Below are 20,630 nucleotides of genomic sequence, written 5' to 3'. Positions count from 1 at the left end.
GGGTGATGACGCAGAAATTCGAGATGTCGATGATGGGCGAGTTGAACTACTTCCTTGGGTTCCAAGTGAAGCAACTCAAGGACGGCACCTTCATCTCCCAAACGAAGTACACGCAAGACCTGCTTAAGCGGTTTGGGATGAAGGACGCCAAGCCCGCAAAGACGCCGATGGGAACCGACGGACACACCGACCTCAACAAAGGAGGTAAGTCCGTTGATCAAAAAGCATACCGGTCAATGATAGGGTCATTACTTTACTTATGTGCTAGTAGACCGGATATTATGCTTAGCATATGCATGTGTGCTAGATTTCAATCCGATCCTAAGGAGTGTCACTTAGTGGCGGTGAAGCGAATCCTTAGATATTTAGTTGCTACGCCTTGCCTCGGGCTCTGGTATCCAAAGGGGTCTACCTTTGACCTGATTGGATATTCAGACTCCGATTATGCTGGATGTAAGGTCGATAGGAAGAGTACATCGGGGACGTGCCAATTTTTAGGAAGGTCCTTGGTGTCATGGAAATCCAAGAAACAAACCTCCGTTGCCCTATCCACCGCTGAGGCCGAGTACGTTGCCGCAGGACAGTGTTGCGCGCAACTACTTTGGATGAGGCAAACCCTCAGGGACTTTGGCTACAATCTGAGCAAAGTCCCACTCCTATGTGACAATGAGAGTGCTATCCGCATGGCGGAAAATCCTGTTGAGCACAGCCGCACAAAGCACATAGACATCCGGCATCACTTTTTGAGAGACCACCAGCAAAAGGGGGATATCGAAGTGTTTCATGTTAGCACCGAGAACCAGCTAGCCGATATCTTTACCAAGCCTCTAGATGAGAAGACCTTTTGCAGGCTGCGTAGTGAGCTAAATGTCTTAGATTCGCGGAACTTGGATTGAATTGTAGCATACATGTGTTTATGCCTTTGATCATGTTCATTCTGCATTTTTGTTGCTTATTGTGGTGCTCAAGTTGTACAAACACTCCCTGGACCTCACAAGTCCGTTGCAAAGTGATGCACATGTTTAGGGGGAGATGTGTTACAACTTAACCCTTTGAGACTAACCATATGCTTGAGTCTGCTTGATTCAGTCTCGAAGGAAAATTGAAAGGGAAAAGGTGGACTTGGACCATGAAAGACTTCCACTGCACTCCGATGAGAGGGTAACTTATTCCAAGTCCATCTCATGAACTCTTATTGCCCTTTGATCTTGATTGAAGATTTTGGTGAGGCAATGGGGTTAAAGGGGCCAAGATTGATCCCGTTTTGGTGCTTGATGCCAAAGGGGGAGAAAATAAAGGCCAAAGCAATAAATGGATCAGCTACCACTTGAGAAATTTTGAAAATAGTGAAATAGAGCTTTTTGTTTTGTCAAAACTCTCTTATTGACTCTTTTGTCAAAAGTTGGTTTCTTGTGGGGAGAAGTAATGATTATAGGAAATAGGGGGAGTTTTTGAAATGTTTGATCAATCTCTTTTGGAATGACTCTCTTTATGCTTCAACATGAGTGTTTGACTTAGAAATAGAGATTTAAGTTTGATTTGCAAAAACAAACCAAGTGGTGGCAAAGGATGATCCATATATGCCAAAAATGAATCAAAATTGATTTAAGTTCTATTTGAAATGATTTTGCACTTGTTCTAGTTGCTTTATGTTGCGTTGGCATAAATCACCAAAAAGGGGGAGATTGAAAGGGAAATGTGCCCTTGGCCATTTCTAAGTATTTTGGTGATTGAGTGCAAACACTAATGCTTAAATGTGGATCTATGCCCATGGATGAACAAAGTGCAAATCACAAGAAAAGGTATGTTTCTAAGCCTTAGTACATTGGTTTTGTGTACTAATATATTTTTCTAAGTGTTAGAAACAGAGAGAAGAAGAAATGGAGAATGTTGGCTGTGTACAGCCAACAGGATGTTTCGGTCTGGGGCACCGGACTGTCCGGTGGTGCACCGGACAGTGTCCGGTGCGCCAGGCTGCCTTGACCTGAAGACGCCGCTCTCGGGAATTTGCCGACGGCGTTCGGCTAAAATTCACCGGACTGTCCGGTGTGCACCGGACTGTCCGGTGAGCCAACGGTCGGCCGAGCCAACGGTCGGCCGCGGAATCTGCGCGCGACACGTGGCCGAGCCAACGGTCGGAAAGGTACACCGGACTGTCCGGTGTGCACCGGACATGTCCGGTGCGCCAACTGTGCGCAGATCTGCATCAGAAAGCAACGGTCGGATGAGCTGTTTAAGGAAACAAATCGGGCACCGGACAGTGTCCGGTGTGCACCGGACTGTCCGGTGCGCCGCGAGACAGAAGGCAAAGATGGCCTTCCAGATTTGTTCCCAACGTCTCCTAGCTGCCTTGGGGCTATAAAAGGGACCCCTTGGCGCATGGAGGAGGACACCAAGCATTCCTACAACACTTCTAAGCACCAAGACATCGATCCCACGCATTCGTTTCATTGTGATAGCATCTAGAGCTCTTGTGGAGTTTTTGAGTTGTGTTGCGAGCTCTTTGTGCGACTTGTGTGCGTGTTGTTGCTCTGATCTTTGAAGTCTTGTGTGCGTTGCTAATCCCTCCCTTACTCCGTGATTCTTTGTGAACATCTTTTGTAAGGGCGAGAGGCTCCAAGTTGTGGAGATTCCTCGCAAACGGGATAAGAAAAGAAAAGCATAACACTGTGGTATTCAAGTTGATCATTGGATCACTTGAGAGGAGTTGAGTGCAACTCTCGTCCGTTGGGACGCCACAACGTGGAGTAGGCAAGTTTTGTACTTGGCCGAACCACGGGATAAACCACAGTGTCTTCCCTGTGTTTGATCTTCTGTGGTTATCGTATTGTGCAAGGCCTTCACTCTAGCCACTTGGCATCAACTGTGCTAACACTTAATCAAAGCTTTGTGGCTTAAGTTTTTAAGATTTACAGGATCACCTATTCACCCCCCCCTCTAGGTGCTCTCAGTTTACACTGAAGTCGAGACCCTCCGAGTAGAACCGTGCTGCCCGCGGTACGTCCCGGTGCAGCTGCAGCACCCACCGGAGCGTCGCCGCCGCCATTCCCCACCACCTCCCTCCCCAGTGGCGGAGCACGACCTAAAAATAAGGTATGGCAATGACAAAAATATATCTTGCAGTAAAACAAAATTTAGTATAAAAACATTATTAAGAAGTACCTTAGATGAAGAATTCCTTGTAGATTATATGTCAAATCAGTAACTTAACCAAATATAAGTTGTCAAACAAAGAGCAAGCATACATTAGCATTAAAATAAAGAGCTAAATTTAATAAAAAAATGTATAGACAATATTGTTACACATAACACAACTACCTCTTTCTAGAGCCTTTCTTTTTGCCGACCTTGCTGAGCTTGAATCTATTGCAATTTGCAACTGCAGGGCAGCTAAATTTGCAAATAGCAAGCAACAAAGCAAGCAGAAACTGCAAGCAGCAACGCGGCCAACGCAACTACGCGAGCAACTAAGCCAACTAGCCAAAGCCAAGCAACCAGGCAAGCAGCCGGAGCACTGTAGAAGGCTAGCAAGCAGCAAATTGAGCAAAGCAACTTAGCAAGCAGTCTGCAGTAGGACTGGGCGTTCGGGTTTACCCGAAATTTCGGGTCGGGTTTTTTGGGTTTTTTAGATTTCGGGTTTCCAGCAGTAGAACCCATACTCGTACCCGAACTTTCGGGTACCCGCAATTTCGGGTACCCACAAATTCGGGTTTGGGTTTGGGTAAATTTCGGATACCCGTTACTATAAATCATATACAAGACATCTATATGACAATGGAATCACAAAATACTAGAGTTACATAACAATGCCTAAATAAAGGGATTACAATTTACATCCACCGAGTTTCATATGCAATAGGTAAATAAGTAAAAAAAACCCAGAATTGAGCATTGAATTGTCTTAAGAACTAATCCAAACTAAAGCAGTTTTCCTATCCGATTGTGGTCGTGCTTGTCTGAAATAAAACCATCCACAAATTTATAGCTACTGTTTATAGCTACTGTTCCGAGAATTGAGCATTGAGTTTATAGCTACTGTTCCGAGGCCCTGCAAATGGTATTATGCCAAAGAAAGTTAACCATCCACAAATTTCCTAGTGATTAGTGACAAATGCAGCAGGACATCTAGCTCTATATTCAGCAGGAGTGCAGGACATATGAAGTAAACACTATACCAGTTATATTCTACCTCTATATTCAGCAGGACATCTACCTCCTGCCGCGGTGCCTCCCTGCTGGTTGCTGCGGTGCTGCCTAGGAGCTGGCTGCTACCTACTACCTACTGCCTGCTGGTGCGCGAGTGGAGGTGGAGCAGTGGGACTGGGCGACTGGCCGGCTGCTCCGGTGCTGCCTGCTGGTGCCCGTGCGCCGTGCCGTGGTGCCGCCTGGGACTGGCCGACTGGGAGAGGACAGAGGAGTGAGGAGGACGCCGCCTGGGAGCCTGGTAGCCTGGGAGTGGGACTCTGGGAGGATTGGCCTGGCCGCTTGGCCGCCTGGGAGGGTTGGAGCCTTGGTTGGACTTGGACTGGGAGGAGGAGGATGCCGCCGGCCGCCTGGGAAGACTTGAAGCGCGTGGGAGCCTGTGGGAGCTAGGGACTAGGGTTGCGAGTTGCTGCCGGTTGTGAGTTTGCGACATCAGGTAGTAGGCTGAACTGGGCGTGGCCCGTGGACTGTGCCGCTGTTGGGCTGCCAACGGCTAGCGCTCAGACTGGTGGGTGATACCTAATTTCGGGTAGAATGGGTATTTCGGGTACCGCGGGTGAATACCCGATTAGGCCCAAACTTAGTTCGGGTATTCAGTTTTGTTACCCGTTGGAATTGTTCGGGTAACGGGCATCGGGCTAAACGGGTACGGGTTCGGGTTTTTTGGGTAACGGGCTTCGGGCTCGGGTTTTATGCCCAGTCCTAGTATAAACTACACTAGCCTTGCAGAACTCAGAGGGAACGAATAGAGTAGTGCTGGGAGTTTAGTGGGTCGAGGTAGCTGAAGAGCAAACAAACACGCTGTTCGGTGTTCGCCGCTCTCCCATTTCACCGAGAAAGAAGGGACTAATGAGAAGAGAGAGCATGGAGGCAGGGGCAGGGAGGAGAGGGATCCCCTCGCTGCTGAAACCGCCGGCGGCGCGGGCTGATGAATCCGGAGGAGCCACTTCGCCGCAGCAGGAGCACATCGCCTCCGATATTACCCAGGTGAGGCACTGAGGCCCAATCTTATCTAGCTAGTCTCTCCGTCCTGGGCTCCTCACATCGCTTTCTGACTTTTTTTTTTTGTCCAGTTTATTTTCTTGCTAGCTTGCTTGCATTTCCTTTGTGCGTGTGTGGAAGATTTGTTTCCATGTATTTTCAGTGCTAGTTTGAGCTGCCATGATACATGTAAAGTTTGAGTTGCCATGATACATGTAGATCAATCCCAGTTCCCCTGCTGCAGCTTGTAGGATGGACGCCACTGGTAGAGCTGAAGAGAATAGCCCAGAAGGACAACGTCGACGCCCGAGTCGTCGGCAAGCTGGAGTGCTACCAGCCCCTCTGCTCCGTCAAGGACCGCAGCGCTCTGAGGTATTACCTACTATCTATGGTTCGAGCTCCTACGACGCTGGTCATTTTTTTTTTCTACCAATGTCCAGTCGTGTGGCTGTCATGTTCTTCACAGAATGATCGAGGACGCAGAGGAGAGAGGGCTGATCTCGCCTGGCGCCACGACGCTGGTCGAGCCGACGAGCGGCAACATGGGCATAGCCCTGGCGTACATCGCTCTGGCCCGAGGCTACAGGTTCGTCGCGGTCATGCCCGCCGAGTACTCGCTCGACAAGCAGATCCTGCTGCGGTACCTGGGGGCAGATTTGGTGTTAACCGGTAAGGAAGTGAAGGTTGCAGCTCATCGTCATCGATGTCCGTTGGTTTCGCGTTTGCAGGACTGGCCGGCTCGGCTTTTACCATGTTCTGAAATCTAACATCAAATGCCATGCTGTTTTTTTTTTTTCCAGATCCTGCGCTTGGCTTCCAGGGACAGCTCGACAAGCTGGAGCAGCTCAGGAAAGAAATACCCAACGCGCATGTTCTTGACCAGTTCGCAAACGCGGCGAACCCTGAAGCGCACTTTAGATGGACTGGTAGTACCGATCTTTGCACAGGAGCATCTGATCTCATAAGAGAGTGATAAATGAACTTGCCTGTGATAGAACGGCTCCCTGAGGCCACAATTGGTGGAGGTATGTGATATCTTCATCTGACAAACTTTGTTACTGTGTTCTCTCTGTCCCTAGCTTATATCCTACAATCACATAAGATTGCAGTACTCTGATGCTTTTTTGGCATTCTTGCAGCACCAAGAATCTGATCGGTGCAGACATGAGATGTTCTGGGATGCAATACTGTGGCGGTACTTGTCCATCTGACCAAGTCACTGTTTCATGTTTGAAGCCACGGCAAGGACTAGGATAAGAATGCTGCTTTGTAGGTTGAGCTTACTGTAACTACTAAGAAATTTTTATTATGTACCAACCTTATCATTTCTACAATGTTGCGGGATGTCTGAAGTAATTCTTTGTTAAAAGATCGGGTATCCTGCTCCCTTTTGCTTCTCAATCTTGTGCGCTACAAGCCATAATCCCAAATCCCAATAGAGTGGCTCTTCCTGAATCTCTTATAGAGAATGAACAAAAGAGTCCCTCATAATGTGGAACGGAGGTGACAACAATCTGCGACAGTCGTTGGATATTTATGCCTTGTTGTATTTCTACAGTGCTACAACACTTTACTAAAGTTTAGCACATGAAATCAAACAAGCAGCACGAGCAGTGCTGAAGTTTAGCACTCACTAACACACTAGCTCTTATTTTAATGCTAAACTATGTTATAGGTAGCTGATGAATTTGATGCTCGCTGTGATCTCACCCACCGGACACAACAAGTTTAAGTGCTGCGATAAACGCTTTGAACATGACGAGTCGCTGAAGCCTTTGACCTCTACCTCTTATAATAATAGATCCATGTTTTTCAATACGCTCGCTAGAATAGGGCTAGGCGAGCTGAATATTTCTCGCATTGCAACTTACAGGTAGATTTACCAGTGGCTTTTGAAAATCAAAGTATTTTATAAATCTGTCGTTTATTTCTCTAATGCTTCAAAAAAAACCCCTTTACGAAGAAACAGTGCCTCGGTATGTAAACTAATGTAAATAAACTGTATTAGTTGATAGATCTTTAACGACGACCCGATTCATTCCAAGGTATGATCCAGTGCGGACGGCCCCACATTGGCTCAACCTCGCCGGTGTTTAGATTCAGCCGCCCCATGCGCTCTGGCCTCGTAAGGTCTGTGAAGCCGACGTCGTATGCGACGGCCAGACGCCCACATGGGTGCGTCAGCTGATGGGCAAGGATCACGTACGCGCGGTTCGCCTTCGCTCCCGTCGGGTCGGCGGTGACTGTGAACCCATGCGCGCCGTCGACGAACACCGCGCGGTCACCGATGTCGAGCACTGGCCTCCACCTCGGCGGCCTCTGGCTGTCCCTATGCCGCGCGCGGTACGCTTTGGTAAAGACCACGCCGTCGCTGTCCCCGGCGCGGTGCACCAGGAGAATCGCGTCGTCCGTAGATGGCGCTAGGTAGGCGTAGTCGACGTCGCCGAAGCCCGGCGGCGCAGGGATCTTCGTGCGGGCCTGCAGCGTGCCGGCGTCGATGATTGTAGTTTTCAGCGTGCGCAGCTCGAGGACGAAGAAGAGCCCGCCGCGGTAGTTGACGGTCATGGGCGAGCCGAGCTTTGACTGGTGCACCGGCATCCACCGCTCGCCGCTGTGCTCGCAGAAGAAGGCCGTGTCGCCGCGGGCCACCATGACGCCTCGCCGGGACCAGTCCCACGCCAACCCGTCGTCGGTGACGCGCGCGCAGCGCAGACGTGGCTCGTCGCTGAGACACCCGACCGGCTCCTTCTCCGAGAAGGGGATGGGCAGGTCCGGCAGCGGTGCGCGCGAGCTGGTGAAGGGGTCGACGAGGTGGCACGGGTGCCTGTAGCACACATCCGTGGCTAGCACCATCCCGCCGTACGGAGACGGCACGAGCCGGCGGCCGAGCACCGGAGGCATTGGCCGCACGTCGGCGCTGTTAAGCATGCGCATGTGGGCGAGGGAGAAGAACTTGTAACCGTGCTCCGATGCGAACGCGACGCACGGGAGCATCGCCGATTCCTCTTCGTGGCCACCATGCTCCGTCTCCATGCTCATCTCAGGTACAGGCGGCGCGAGCATTGTGTTGGTTGGAGAACAAAACGACGGGTATATATATCTCTACTCCCGCCCTTCCATATGTTACAAATCAACCCGCACGCCCCGCCCCCGACCCGTAGGCCGTAGCCGGCACCTCACACACACCGCCGCCTCCCCGAGCCTGCCCCCCGACGATGCCGCACCCGCCCGCCACCTCGCTCTAACGGTGCTCCGCGCATGTCGCGCCCGCCTACCAGCTTACCGCATCTCGCACGCCGTTCACGACCTCCGCCTGCTCCGCAATGAATCCCCCTCACCTCGCTCTGCCCGCCCCTCCTCCCTATAAAGCCTAGCTATTCTGCTCACCTCGCTGCGCCCCGACGGCGCCACAACTCCACCACCTCCTCCAGTTACCCGACATCGGTGCCACGCTCCTCCTCGCCATGTGTGACTCCTACTCCCCGTGGCCACCAGGGCGATGTGGTGGCGTCCGCTGATGCGATCGCTCCTCCGCCTGTGTCTGGCGCCCTGGCCAACGCGTCGGTGGTGCCAGTCGCGGTGCGGATCCACAAGGCAGGGCGAAGTCACCGTCAAGCTCTCGGTCGCGCCTGGCCGGGCTAGCCGCCTAGCTCTTTCCCGCCTCCCGTGGCCTGGGCGCCTGGCTAGGGCCAGCTATTCAGGCGACCAACCGCACCACCGTCCCCCTACCTTCCACGTTATCGTCGACTCCGACTATGTTTGGGTCCGCTTCTTGCCATGTTCTTCTCGGTACTCTACTGTACACGAGGTATGGCACTGGGTTGGTGACTAGAGACATGCTGGGGCTCCCCAAACGCCGGTTCGTTGCGTTTGGTATGCTGGTGGTACTTACAGTGTGTTTGGTTGGATGCGTGTTTAACTGTTTACAACCAGGCGCAGGGTATGCGTTGACTTCAGGTAAGCACATGTTTGAATGGCTGCACGCAAGCGAGCGGGCCTGCTTCTGCTGGTGCAGCACAGACCAATTTGTGGCTCTCTGCCTGCACGCACAGAAACGTGGGAATATTGCATCTCCCGCGAGCCAAGCTCGGACAAGCCTGCATGTGCGTATGCGGACAACCAATCATGAGGTTAGAGTCGCTGCTGGCATGTCTGCTGGAGGTAGTTTTGTTCATGTTCACTCTGAGAATGGTGTGATTGATTTTTACAGATGAAATTGCATTTCTTGCTCGATTATAAAGGAAGGGGCAAAATGGTTTGGTTCCATCCAGTTTTATGTCCTAATACAAATTTGTTAATTAGCTGTTGTTTATGGAACTTGCGGCTATGCTACTAGGGCATGTTATTTCCTATATTGTCCCAGGCATATATGTACTTTGGTTAGATTTTGTTGCAATCCATTAACTCTGTTCACTTATATCTCTTGGTTCTTTGATCTAGGTTATTTCAATTATTAGCAATGATTCTGTTGCAATCCGTTAACTTTGTTCACTTATATTTCATGGTTCTTTGAGCTATTTGAATATGTTTGTTCAGTAATGTTCGATGCCTCTAATAATTGTAATGATTGGATGTCACTTGTTCTATTTCTTCCTCCAAGTGGTTCTCTCACTGTTTTGTTTCTGAATATTTTCCAGGCACCCTGACGCCCGCACGCGGGGCACCTGACCGCCTGCTTGCGCGTTTCCCCACATTTATGCGGCTTGGCCCTTATTTACCTTTTTTCTTAAAAAGAGAGAAAAAAAGAACTCCTTTCATGTGTCCCGTCATTTTCAGTTAGAGTGACCAACAGTTGTGAGTTCTCGTTATGTTCTCCCCACGACACCCATATACCTACCGAATGCTGATGATGATGCCAAAACTGTTTTACTTGAGGAATGCTGATAATGATACACAAGGTGTTATACTTGAGGCATCTGAGGTTGGGACTGGTGCTATCAGTTTGATCTCGATGTCAACTTGGCTGCGTGCCTGCGTGGGGAGAAATGTGCTAATGCCATCCTTCTTGCCAGCATGGAGCACTAGTACAGAGAAGTTCTATAGTGGCGGTTGTAAACCTATTTATAGTGGCGTTTTTCGTAACCGCCAGTGCTAGGGGCCAGTAGAAATCATCATTTTTACAGGCGGGTAACTGAGGACCGCCAGTGAAAATCGATTTTCACTGGCGGTCGGCGTAATAAAACCGCCAGTGAAAATCGATTTTCACTGGCGGTCGACGTAATAAAACCGCCAGTGCAAATCGTTTCCAGGAAACATAAAACATATTTTAAAAATAGTAAAAAATTTATTTGTATTAGGACCACCCCACCCGCCCGTCTCCGTCGCAAGTCGCGGCATTTTTCGCGCGCTACGCGGTTGTTAGTATTCGAACCGTAGACCTCACCCTCGCGCGTACCCTCCACTACCACTCCGTCTATGACATGCCTTGTGTCTAGTTTGTAGTTGTTTTCTCCACATATTACAACCATTTGAGTGTAAATTGCTTATTTGAGACCCTAAACGAATTCAAATAAAAAAGTTGTCAACTACAAAGATAAATAACTTTTGAAGTTCTACAACTTTTATTTTGACACTTTTTTCACCCTCTCTTTCGGACTCGTTTATATTTCTAACGCTAACCCGACTTGTAGTTGTGCTTAAGTTCATAAATTTCAGATTCGCCCTATTCACCCCCCTCTAGGCGACTTTCAATCATCAATGAAGATGTTTAGCAATCACATAACAAGAAGATAGTTAGATTAGGGTTCGAACCAACACAGATCACAAATACAAGCATTGGATTAATAACTTACTAGAGTCGGAGCACCAGATCGGTCCCTCACGGGCGGCTATAATCAGAGTAGATTAGGGTTTAGGCTTCAAACACATATCACAAGTAAAGATCACAAGAACAAGCACCAAATTAAGCACTTACCAAAGCCGGAGCACCAGATCGGTCCCTCACGACGACTATAATCAGAGAACAAGATCACAAGAATGTATTAGAGTAGATTAGGGTTTAGGGTTGGTACACAGATCACAAGCATAGATCACAAGAACAAGCACCAGATTAAGAACTTACTAAAGTCGGAGCACCAGATCGGTCCCTCACGGCGGCTATAATCAGAGAACAAGATCACAAGAAGGTATTATAGTAGATTAGGGTTTATGGTTCGAACACAGATCACAAACATAGATCACAAGAACAGGTTAAGCACTTACCAAAGCCGGAGCACCAAATCGGTCCCTCACAGGTACAATCACAGAGCAAGAAGGCAATAGAGTAGATTAGGGTTTGGGATTGAGCACAGATCACAAGAACAAGCACCAGATTAAGAAGTCTCAAACTCGTCGGAGACGTCGACTAGAGGAAGAAGAAGACGAACATCGAAAGCTTACCGTAACGGCGTAACCAAATCCGTGACCGAACAACCAGCCAAGCAACCACCAGGTGAGGGGAAGCCAGAGCCCAGAGGTGGAGGGAGCGGTGGAGGACCCTACCGGAGGGCGGAGGCTCGAACCCGGAGGCGAGGCGGCGGCGGAGTCGAACAGTGAGGCGGCGGTGGAGACGAATCGACGAATCACCCCCCAAAATCGCCCCTAAATCGCAGACGGAGAGAAGGAGGGCGAGAGACAACAGGCGAGGCAAGCGAGTGAGACTGACGAGGCGGGGCCCGATGGGGGGGAGGGGGCGACGTGTTTTAGGTTAACAAACAAAGCGGGCTAACCGTGCTTCCGGGATAATCGGGCTGTGCCCGTGCCGGCCCAGCGTGCCCGGTGCTCGGCCCAGGCACAACAGTACCCATCGGGCCATGCCGTGCCGTGATGTCCCGATTAGCCCGACACTATTGGCCATCTATAGTTTGGGGCGACTAAAGTTTAGTGACTAAAATTTAGTTACTTTTAGTCACTAAATAAGCAAACATGATAGCTAAAGTGAGGTGACTAAACTTTAGTTCGCAATGACTAAAAGGGACTAAATTAGGATTTTTACCTTATTTGTCCTCTACACTTTCTTCTTGCAGCAAACATCCACTAATTAATAGGGGTAATACAGTCATTATTCACAACAATTAATGTTCTTTAGTCCGGTTTAGTCACTAAAACCAAACAATGTACTTTAGTGACTAAACTTAGTCACTAAAGTTTAGTCTAGTGACTAAAGGAACCAAACGGGTAGTAAGGCCCAGTTTGGTAGTCCCTAAATAGCCGAACACTGGGACTAAAATATGGACTAAACTGTTTTATTATCTAGTCCCTCAAGGGATGACTAAAAGGGACTAAACCATATTAATTCCACTTTTTGCCCTTCTTTATTTCAGTTGCACTAATGGCGGGAGAATACTAAAAGGTATTTGGTCCTCTTATGATTCATTTAATATTTTTTAAATATTTTTAGTCCCAGAACCAAACAGGGTAGGGACTAAACTTTAGTCTTCCAACTAAATTTTAGTCCCTAGACTAAAGGAAACCAAACGGGCCCTAAAAGTGAAAAAAATAGAACAGTGCAGCTACACACAAGTTAACAGCAACTTTATGGTCCACAATTATACTGTCAGAACAAATGCTTACAGAAGAATTTCAATTACATGGATGATCAGGGGCAGAGCACTCCTGCACTTGAATTGCAAATTGAAACTACGCACACATGTAATGTCAGTCAAACTACAACTGAAACTTGAATTAGATGTACTGGCACAATGCCATGAAGCAAGGCCATGACCGAGCAGGACCACTGAAACCTGGCTTCAGCTTACCACGACGACCTGCTAGGCACATTCAGTTCGAGAAAAATGTGTATCATAACCAGCAGCACGAGGAAGAGAATGGTAGACTGCAAACCATCCACCGTGTCTCTCGTGATTTTGCTAACAAAAGGAGTTCTGCCACTTCATGCACACCAGACCCAGTAAGTTGTCTTACGCGGAAAGATCTTTTGCCGGACATACACATCAGTCTTCAGTGAGTGGTTAATGGAACTTCTCAATACTTTCGTTGTGACACGAGTTCTTCAAGCTGGCTCGTACAGGCCTAGCATGTGCCCATCGATGCATCGCAGTGCTGCAACCTGCGTTGGAAGAAACATGAAACGTCATGTAAATGATTCTGCGTCCTGAAATACATAAATGGAAATCGTGGGAATATAGAGACAATACTTTTCCATGGATCTCATACTTGATTGGCCCATCCAACTCGGCTCCCAATGCCATTAGCTTCGATACGGCACTGTTTATGTCTGGTACAGTGAAGGAGAGCATTGAAGAATAGACTCTCTGCGATGCAAGATTACTGCAAGCATGTACAGAATATAAGATAATAGTTATGAATTTATGATTTCATGCACTGGCCAATTGGGGGGGGATCCCCTATGTGTTTTTGTGTAGCTTATGTTTATGTGATGATGGAATTTGAAATCCACACAAAAAACTGAGAAAAGCTCCAAGGAGAGCAATTTCTTTTGACTCTTGGGGGGGGTCACTTGTTTTCATGCACTGCCTTTGACATAGCAAGATTGTAACGAGGACTATGAAATGTATTGGAGAGTTGAAGTATCATTTTCAAGCAATGTTTGGGATTTTTTTCCCAAGAACTGGCAACCTCCCAGATCCAACACTTCAGAGCTGTTATGTTTATAGGGTCACAAAGTTTGTCCAGTATGTTTTGGTCTACTTTTCCATGGATCTCATATTTTCATGCGATAGATCCAACACTCCTTCCATACAATTCACTTTCAGAGTTATTTTCTTTATGGGGTCACTAAGTTTGTGTTGTATGTTATGTTCTTTGGTACATGTCCTATTGTAAGTCTGACCAAGCTGATCAACATAAAGAACTTTTACTCGAAAGTCTGAGCTTGCTCAAAGCCCACTATCAACCTGCAGTGCAAATCATTGCCCACAAATGAAGGATTCGTTGACATTTTCCATTTGGCGGGCACTCCTACACACAAAAACGAGATTAGTTTAGCGTCCCCCCCCTCCCCAGGATGCAGCGAAGCTAGCCTGCCTCACTACTCCTCTATGTTGATAGATGCTAGTGAAAATAAAAAGAAGGAATTTTGAACCGCCAGATCGACAGATCATATCCACAGAAGAAGTTACTGGGTACTTATAGACGCCACAAGGTTAACCACATTTGGAATGCAAGAGCTGAGAAGTGCAATTTGTTTGCATGGATTCTCATTCAGAATAAGCTGCTCACTGCCAACAATCTAGCCCGCCGTGGATGGCCACACCAAACCTCTTGCTCGCTCTGCCAAGGACCTATAGAACCTAAAATCCACCTCTGCTTGCAATGCCCTTTCGCTCTCGATATCTGGAACCAGATCCTCTCCTAGGAAAGGGCTGGTCTTACTGCAGCAAGTAGACCCATCAAATTTCGACAGCATCAGCGAGTGGTGGGTTTGACAACCTCTCTCATCACAAAAGACTGAAGAAGAGACTTCGATGGAATCACGATCTACATCATGTTCATGTGGAACATTTGGAAAGAGCGTAATTAAAAGGATTTTCGAGAATAGCTCACTGTCGGCGTTGCAGCCTTGCAGGTGGGTGCAGGGAAAATAAAAGAGTCTTTCGCTGTATAGGAGTGCTGATGTTCACTAGCAGCCTCGCCTATTGTGTTTGATATTCTCTTAGTTTCACCTGCGGGTCTTTTATGCAGGAGGAGGTGTGCTCCTGGTGTGTGTGAGATCTGTGATCATGTTTCTATAACTCTTTTCCCTCTTCAATGAAGGCATAGCTCCTACCATTTGCTTTCAAAAAAAAATATCCGCAAGAGAAGTTCCAGGGCAAGGTATCTCGAGCCAAAGTTGACACGACTGTCATATGAAAACTGACTTGATTCTTCACTAATCTCGCAGCCCATCACCCAAGTTTTCAGAACTTAAATAAAACCAAGTGCTGCACACACACATTTCATCGAACACATGAACCTCACACAAATCCGAATCCGCATCCATCTGAAGGCCGAAGTTATACGAAGAGGATAATACTACGAGGAGAGCGCGGTATAAACAAACAGCAGTAGCCGCACCTGTCGTTGGTGTGCATGAGTGCGAGCTTGAGCGGCCCCGACTGCAGCTCGGCCCAGCGGAGCGTGCAGACGTTTACACTGAAGTCGAGACCCTCCGAGTAGAACCGTGCTGCCCGCGGTACGTCCCGGTGCAGCTGCAGCACCCACCGGAGCGTCGCCGCCGCCATTCCCCACCACCTCCCTCCCCAGTGGCGGAGCACGACCTAAAAATAAGGTATGGCAATGACAAAAATATATCTTGCAGTAAAACAAAATTTAGTATAAAAACATTATTAAGAAGTACCTTAGATGAAGAATTCCTTGTAGATTATATGTCAAATCAGTAACTTAACCAAATATAAGTTGTCAAACAAAGAGCAAGCATACATTAGCATTAAAATAAAGAGCTAAATTTAATAAAAAAATGTATAGACAATATTGTTACACATAACACAACTACCTCTTTCTAGAGCCTTTCTTTTTGCCGATCTTTGCTGAGCTTGAATCTATTGCAATTTGCAACTGCAGGGCAGCTAAATTTGCAAATAGCAAGCAACAAAGCAAGCAGAAACTGCAAGCAGCAACGCGGCCAACGCAACTACGCGAGCAACTAAGCCAACTAGCCAAAGCCAAGCAACCAGGCAAGCAGCCGGAGCACTGTAGAAGGCTAGCAAGCAGCAAATTGAGCAAAGCAACTTAGCAAGCAGTCTGCACTATAAACTACACTAGCCTTGCAGAACTCAGAGGGAACGAATAGAGTAGTGCTGGGAGTTTAGTGGGTCGAGGTAGCTGAAGAGCAAACAAACACGCTGTTCGGTGTTCGCCGCTCTCCCATTTCACCGAGAAAGAAGGGACTAATGAGAAGAGAGAGCATGGAGGCAGGGGCAGGGAGGAGAGGGATCCCCTCGCTGCTGAAATCGCCGGCGGCGCGGGCTGATGAATCCGGAGGAGCCACTTCGCCGCAGCAGGAGCACATCGCCTCCGATATTACCCAGGTGAGGCACTGAGGCCCAATCTTATCTAGCTAGTCTCTCCGCCCTGGGCTCCTCACATCGCTTTCTGACCTTTTTTTCTCCAGTTTATTTTCTTGCTAGCTTGCTTGCATTTTTTTTGTGCGTGTGTGGAAGATCTGTTTCCATGTATTTCAGTGCTAGTTTGAGCTGCCATGATACATGTAAAGTTTGAGTTGCCATGATACATGTAGATCAATCCCAGTTCCCCTGCTGCAGCTTGTAGGATGGACGCCACTGGTAGAGCTGAAGAGAATAGCCCAGAAGGACAACGTCGACGCCCGAGTCGTCGGCAAGCTGGAGTGCTACCAGCCCCTCTGCTCCGTCAAGGACCGCAGCGCTCTGAGGTATTACCTACTATCTATGGTTCGAGCTCCTACGACGCTGGTCATTTTTTTTTTCTACCAATGTCCAGTCGTGTGGCTGTCATGTTCTTCACAGAATGATCGAGGACGCAGAGGAGAGAGGGCTGATCTCGCCTGGCGCCACGACGCTGGTCGAGCCGACGAGCGGCAACATGGGCATAGCCCTGGCGTACATCGCTCTGGCCCGAGGCTACAGGTTCGTCGCGGTCATGCCCGCCGAGTACTCGCTCGACAAGCAGATCCTGCTGCGGTACCTGGGGGCAGATTTGGTGTTAACCGGTAAGGAAGTGAAGGTTGCAGCTCATCGTCATCGATGTCCGTTGGTTTCGCGTTTGCAGGACTGGCCGGCTCGGCTTTTACCATGTTCTGAAATCTAACATCAAATGCCATGCTGTTTTTTTTTTCCAGATCCTGCGCTTGGCTTCCAGGGACAGCTCGACAAGCTGGAGCAGCTCAGGAAAGAAATACCCAACGCGCATGTTCTTGACCAGTTCGCAAACGCGGCGAACCCTGAAGCGCACTTTAGATGGACTGGTAGTACCGATCTTTGCACAGGAGCATCTGATCTCATAAGAGAGTGATAAATGAACTTGCCTGTGATAGAACGGCTCCCTGAGGCCACAATTGGTGGAGGTATGTGATATCTTCATCTGACAAACTTTGTTACTGTGTTCTCTCTGTCCCTAGCTTATATCCTACAATCACATAAGATTGCAGTACTCTGATGCTTTTTTGGCATTCTTGCAGCACCAAGAATCTGATCGGTGCAGACATGAGATGTTCTGGGATGCAATACTGTGGCGGTACTTGTCCATCTGACCAAGTCACTGTTTCATGTTTGAAGCCACGGCAAGGACTAGGATAAGAATGCTGCTTTGTAGGTTGAGCTTACTGTAACTACTAAGAAATTTTTATTATGTACCAACCTTATCATTTCTACAATGTTGCGGGATGTCTGAAGTAATTCTTTGTTAAAAGATCGGGTATCCTGCTCCCTTTTGCTTCTCAATCTTGTGCGCTACAAGCCATAATCCCAAATCCCAATAGAGTGGCTCTTCCTGAATCTCTTATAGAGAATGAACAAAAGAGTCCCTCATAATGTGGAACGGAGGTGACAACAATCTGCGACAGTCGTTGGATATTTATGCCTTGTTGTATTTCTACAGTGCTACAACACTTTACTAAAGTTTAGCACATGAAATCAAACAAGCAGCACGAGCAGTGCTGAAGTTTAGCACTCACTAACACACTAGCTCTTATTTTAATGCTAAACTATGTTATAGGTAGCTGATGAATTTGATGCTCGCTGTGATCTCACCCACCGGACACAACAAGTTTAAGTGCTGCGATAAACGCTTTGAACATGACGAGTCGCTGAAGCCTTTGACCTCTACCTCTTATAATAATAGATCCATGTTTTTCAATACGCTCGCTAGAATAGGGCTAGGCGAGCTGAATATTTCTCGCATTGCAACTTACAGGTAGATTTACCAGTGGCTTTTGAAAATCAAAGTATTTTATAAATCTGTCGTTTATTTCTCTAATGCTTCAAAAAAAACCCCTTTACGAAGAAACAGTGCCTCGGTATGTAAACTAATGTAAATAAACTGTATTAGTTGATAGATCTTTAACGACGACCCGATTCATTCCTAGGTATGATCCAGTGCGGACGGCCCCACATTGGCTCAACCTCGCCGGTGTTTAGATTCAGCCGCCCCATGCGCTCTGGCCTCGTAAGGTCTGTGAAGCCGACGTCGTATGCGACGGCCAGACGCCCACATGGGTGCGTCAGCTGATGGGCAAGGATCACGTACACGCGGTTCGCCTTCGCTCCCGTCGGGTCGGCGGTGACTGTGAACCCATGCGCGCCGTCGACGAACACCGCGCGGTCACCGATGTCGAGCACTGGCCTCCACCTCGGCGGCCTCTGGCTGTCCCTGTGCCGCGCGCGGTACGCTTTGGTAAAGACCACGCTGTCGCTGTCCCCGGCGCGGTGCACCAGGAGAATCGCGTCGTCCGTAGATGGCGCTAGGTAGGAGTAGTCGACGTCGCCGAAGCCCGGCGGCGCAGGGATCTTCGTGCGGGCCTGCAGCGTGCCGACGTCGATGATTGTAGTTTTCAGCGTGCGCAGCTCGAGGACGAAGAAGAGCCCGCCGCGGTAGTTGACGGTCATGGGCGAGCCGAGCTTTGACTGGTGCACCGGCATCCACCGCTCGCCGCCGTGCTCGCAGAAGAAGGCCGTGTCGCCGCGGGCCACCATGACGCCTCGCCGGGACCAGTCCCACGCCAACCCGTCGTCGGTGACGCGCGCGCAGCGCAGACGTGGCTCGTCGCTGAGACACCCGACCGGCTCCTTCTCCGAGAAGGGGATGGGCAGGTCCGGCAGCGGTGCGCGCGAGCCGGTGAAGGGGTCGACGAGGTGGCACGGGTGCCTGTAGCACACATCCGTGGCTAGCACCATCCCGCCGTACGGAGACGGCACGAGCCGGCGGCCGAGCACCGGAGGCATTGGCCGCACGTCGGCGCTGTTAAGCATGCGCATGTGGGCGAGGGAGAAGAACTTGTAACCGTGCTCCGATGCGAACGCGACGCACGGGAGCATCGCCGATTCCTCTTCGTGGCCACCATGCTCCGTCTCCATGCTCATCTCAAGTACAGGCGGCGCGAGCATTGTGTTGGTTGGAGAACAAAACGACGGGTATATATATCTCTACTCCTGCCCTTCCATATGTTACAAATCAACCCGCACGCCCCGCCCCCGACCCGTAGGCCGTAGCCGGCACCTCACACACACCGCCGCCTCCCCGAGCCTGCCCCCCGACGATGCCGCACCCGCCCGCCACCTCGCTCTAACGGTGCTCCGCGCATGTCGCGCCCGCCTACCAGCTTACCGCATCTCGCGCGCCGTTCACGACCTCCGCCTGCTCCGCAATGAATCCCCCTCACCTCGCTCTGCCCGCCCCTCCTCCCTATAAAGCCTAGCTATTCTGCTCACCTCGCTGCGCCCCGACGGCGCCACAACTCCACCACCTCCTCCAGTTACCCGACATCGGTGCCACGCTCCTCCTCGCCATGTGTGACTCCTACTCCCCGTGGCCACCAGGGCGATGTGGTGGCGTCCGCTGATGCGATCGCTCCTCCGCCTGTGTCTGGCGCCCTGGCCAACACGTCGGTGGTGCCAGTCGCGGTGCGGATCCACAAGGCAGGGCGAAGTCACCGTCAAGCTCTCGGTCGTGCCTGGCCGGGCTAGCCGCCTAGCTCTTTCCCGCCTCCCGTGGCCTGGGCGCCTGGCTAGGGCCAGCTATTCAGGCGACCAACCGCACCACCGTCCCCCTACCTTCCACGTTATCGTCGACTCCGACTATGTCTGGGTCCGCTTCTTGCCATGTTCTTCTCGGTACTCTACTGTACACGAGGTATGGCACTGGGTTGGTGACTAGAGACATGCTGGGGCTCCCCAAACGCCGGTTCGTTGCGTTTGGTATGCTGGTGGTACTTACAGTGTGTTTGGTTGGATGCGTGCTTAACTGTTTACAACCAGGCGCAGGGTATGCGTTGACTTCAGGTAAGCACATGTTTGAATGGCTGCACGTAAGCGAGCGGGCCTACTTCTGCTGGTGCAGCACAGACCAATTTGTGGCTCTCTGCCTGCACGCACAGAAACGTGGGAATATTGCATCTCCCGCGAGCCAAGCTCGGACAAGCCTGCATGTGCGTATGCGGACAACCAATCATGAGGTTAGAGTCGCTGCTGGCATGTCTGCTGGAGGTAGTTTTGTTCATGTTCACTCTGAGAATGGTGTGATTGATTTTTACAGATGAAATTGCATTTCTTGCTCGATTATAAAGGAAGGGGCAAAATGGTTTGGTTCCATCCAGTTTTATGTCCTAATACAAATTTGTTAATTAGCTGTTGTTTATGGAACTTGCGGCTATGCTACCAGGGCATGTTATTTCCTATATTGTCCCAGGCATATATGTACTTTGGTTAGATTTTGTTGCAATCCATTAACTCTGTTCACTTATATCTCTTGGTTCTTTGATCTAGGTTATTTCAATTATTAGCAATGATTCTGTT

General features: G+C 49.4%; 5 protein-coding genes across 5 annotated transcripts; 2 read left to right on the top strand and 3 right to left on the bottom strand.

Annotated features, from left to right (window-relative positions):
- The first annotated feature begins 4,915 nt into the window (after positions 1–4,915).
- On the top strand, positions 4,916–6,585 carry LOC109942192 (putative inactive cysteine synthase 2). Its single transcript, XM_020543902.1, has 5 exons — positions 4,916–5,190; positions 5,429–5,556; positions 5,651–5,853; positions 5,985–6,209; positions 6,324–6,585. The coding sequence occupies exons 1-4, from the start codon at positions 5,053–5,055 to the stop codon at positions 6,155–6,157; spliced, it is 642 nt and encodes a 213-aa protein (XP_020399491.1). The 5' UTR covers positions 4,916–5,052; the 3' UTR covers positions 6,158–6,209; positions 6,324–6,585.
- Positions 6,586–7,203: 618 nt separating this feature from the next.
- LOC109942482 (uncharacterized) lies at positions 7,204–8,247 on the bottom strand. Its single transcript, XM_020544542.1, has one exon. It carries the CDS (start codon positions 8,245–8,247, stop codon positions 7,204–7,206), a length of 1,044 nt encoding a protein of 347 aa, XP_020400131.1.
- A 4,428-nt stretch (positions 8,248–12,675) lies between these two features.
- Positions 12,676–16,552, bottom strand: LOC103639792 (uncharacterized). Its single transcript, XM_020543984.2, has 5 exons — positions 15,638–16,552; positions 15,482–15,524; positions 15,199–15,401; positions 13,320–13,452; positions 12,676–13,231 (listed from the first exon to the last, which is right to left on the bottom strand). Exons 3-5 carry the CDS (start codon positions 15,363–15,365, stop codon positions 13,175–13,177), a joined length of 357 nt encoding a protein of 118 aa, XP_020399573.1. The 5' UTR covers positions 15,366–15,401; positions 15,482–15,524; positions 15,638–16,552; the 3' UTR covers positions 12,676–13,174.
- LOC109939155 (putative inactive cysteine synthase 2) lies at positions 15,766–17,561 on the top strand. The gene is made up of 5 exons (XM_008661068.3): positions 15,766–16,172; positions 16,407–16,534; positions 16,629–16,831; positions 16,961–17,185; positions 17,300–17,561. The coding sequence occupies exons 1-4, from the start codon at positions 16,035–16,037 to the stop codon at positions 17,131–17,133; spliced, it is 642 nt and encodes a 213-aa protein (XP_008659290.1). The 5' UTR covers positions 15,766–16,034; the 3' UTR covers positions 17,134–17,185; positions 17,300–17,561.
- A 125-nt stretch (positions 17,562–17,686) lies between these two features.
- LOC109942481 (uncharacterized) lies at positions 17,687–19,223 on the bottom strand. Its single transcript, XM_020544540.2, has one exon. It carries the CDS (start codon positions 19,221–19,223, stop codon positions 18,180–18,182), a length of 1,044 nt encoding a protein of 347 aa, XP_020400129.1. The 3' UTR covers positions 17,687–18,179.
- Positions 19,224–20,630: the final 1,407 nt, after the last annotated feature.

This window comes from Zea mays, chromosome 9 (genome assembly GCF_902167145.1).
Source record: "Zea mays cultivar B73 chromosome 9, Zm-B73-REFERENCE-NAM-5.0, whole genome shotgun sequence".
In the NCBI taxonomy this organism is placed as follows: domain Eukaryota; kingdom Viridiplantae; phylum Streptophyta; class Magnoliopsida; order Poales; family Poaceae; genus Zea; species Zea mays.
The sequence above is the reverse complement of the archived record's forward strand: the minus strand, read 5'-3'. Positions and strand labels throughout refer to the sequence as shown.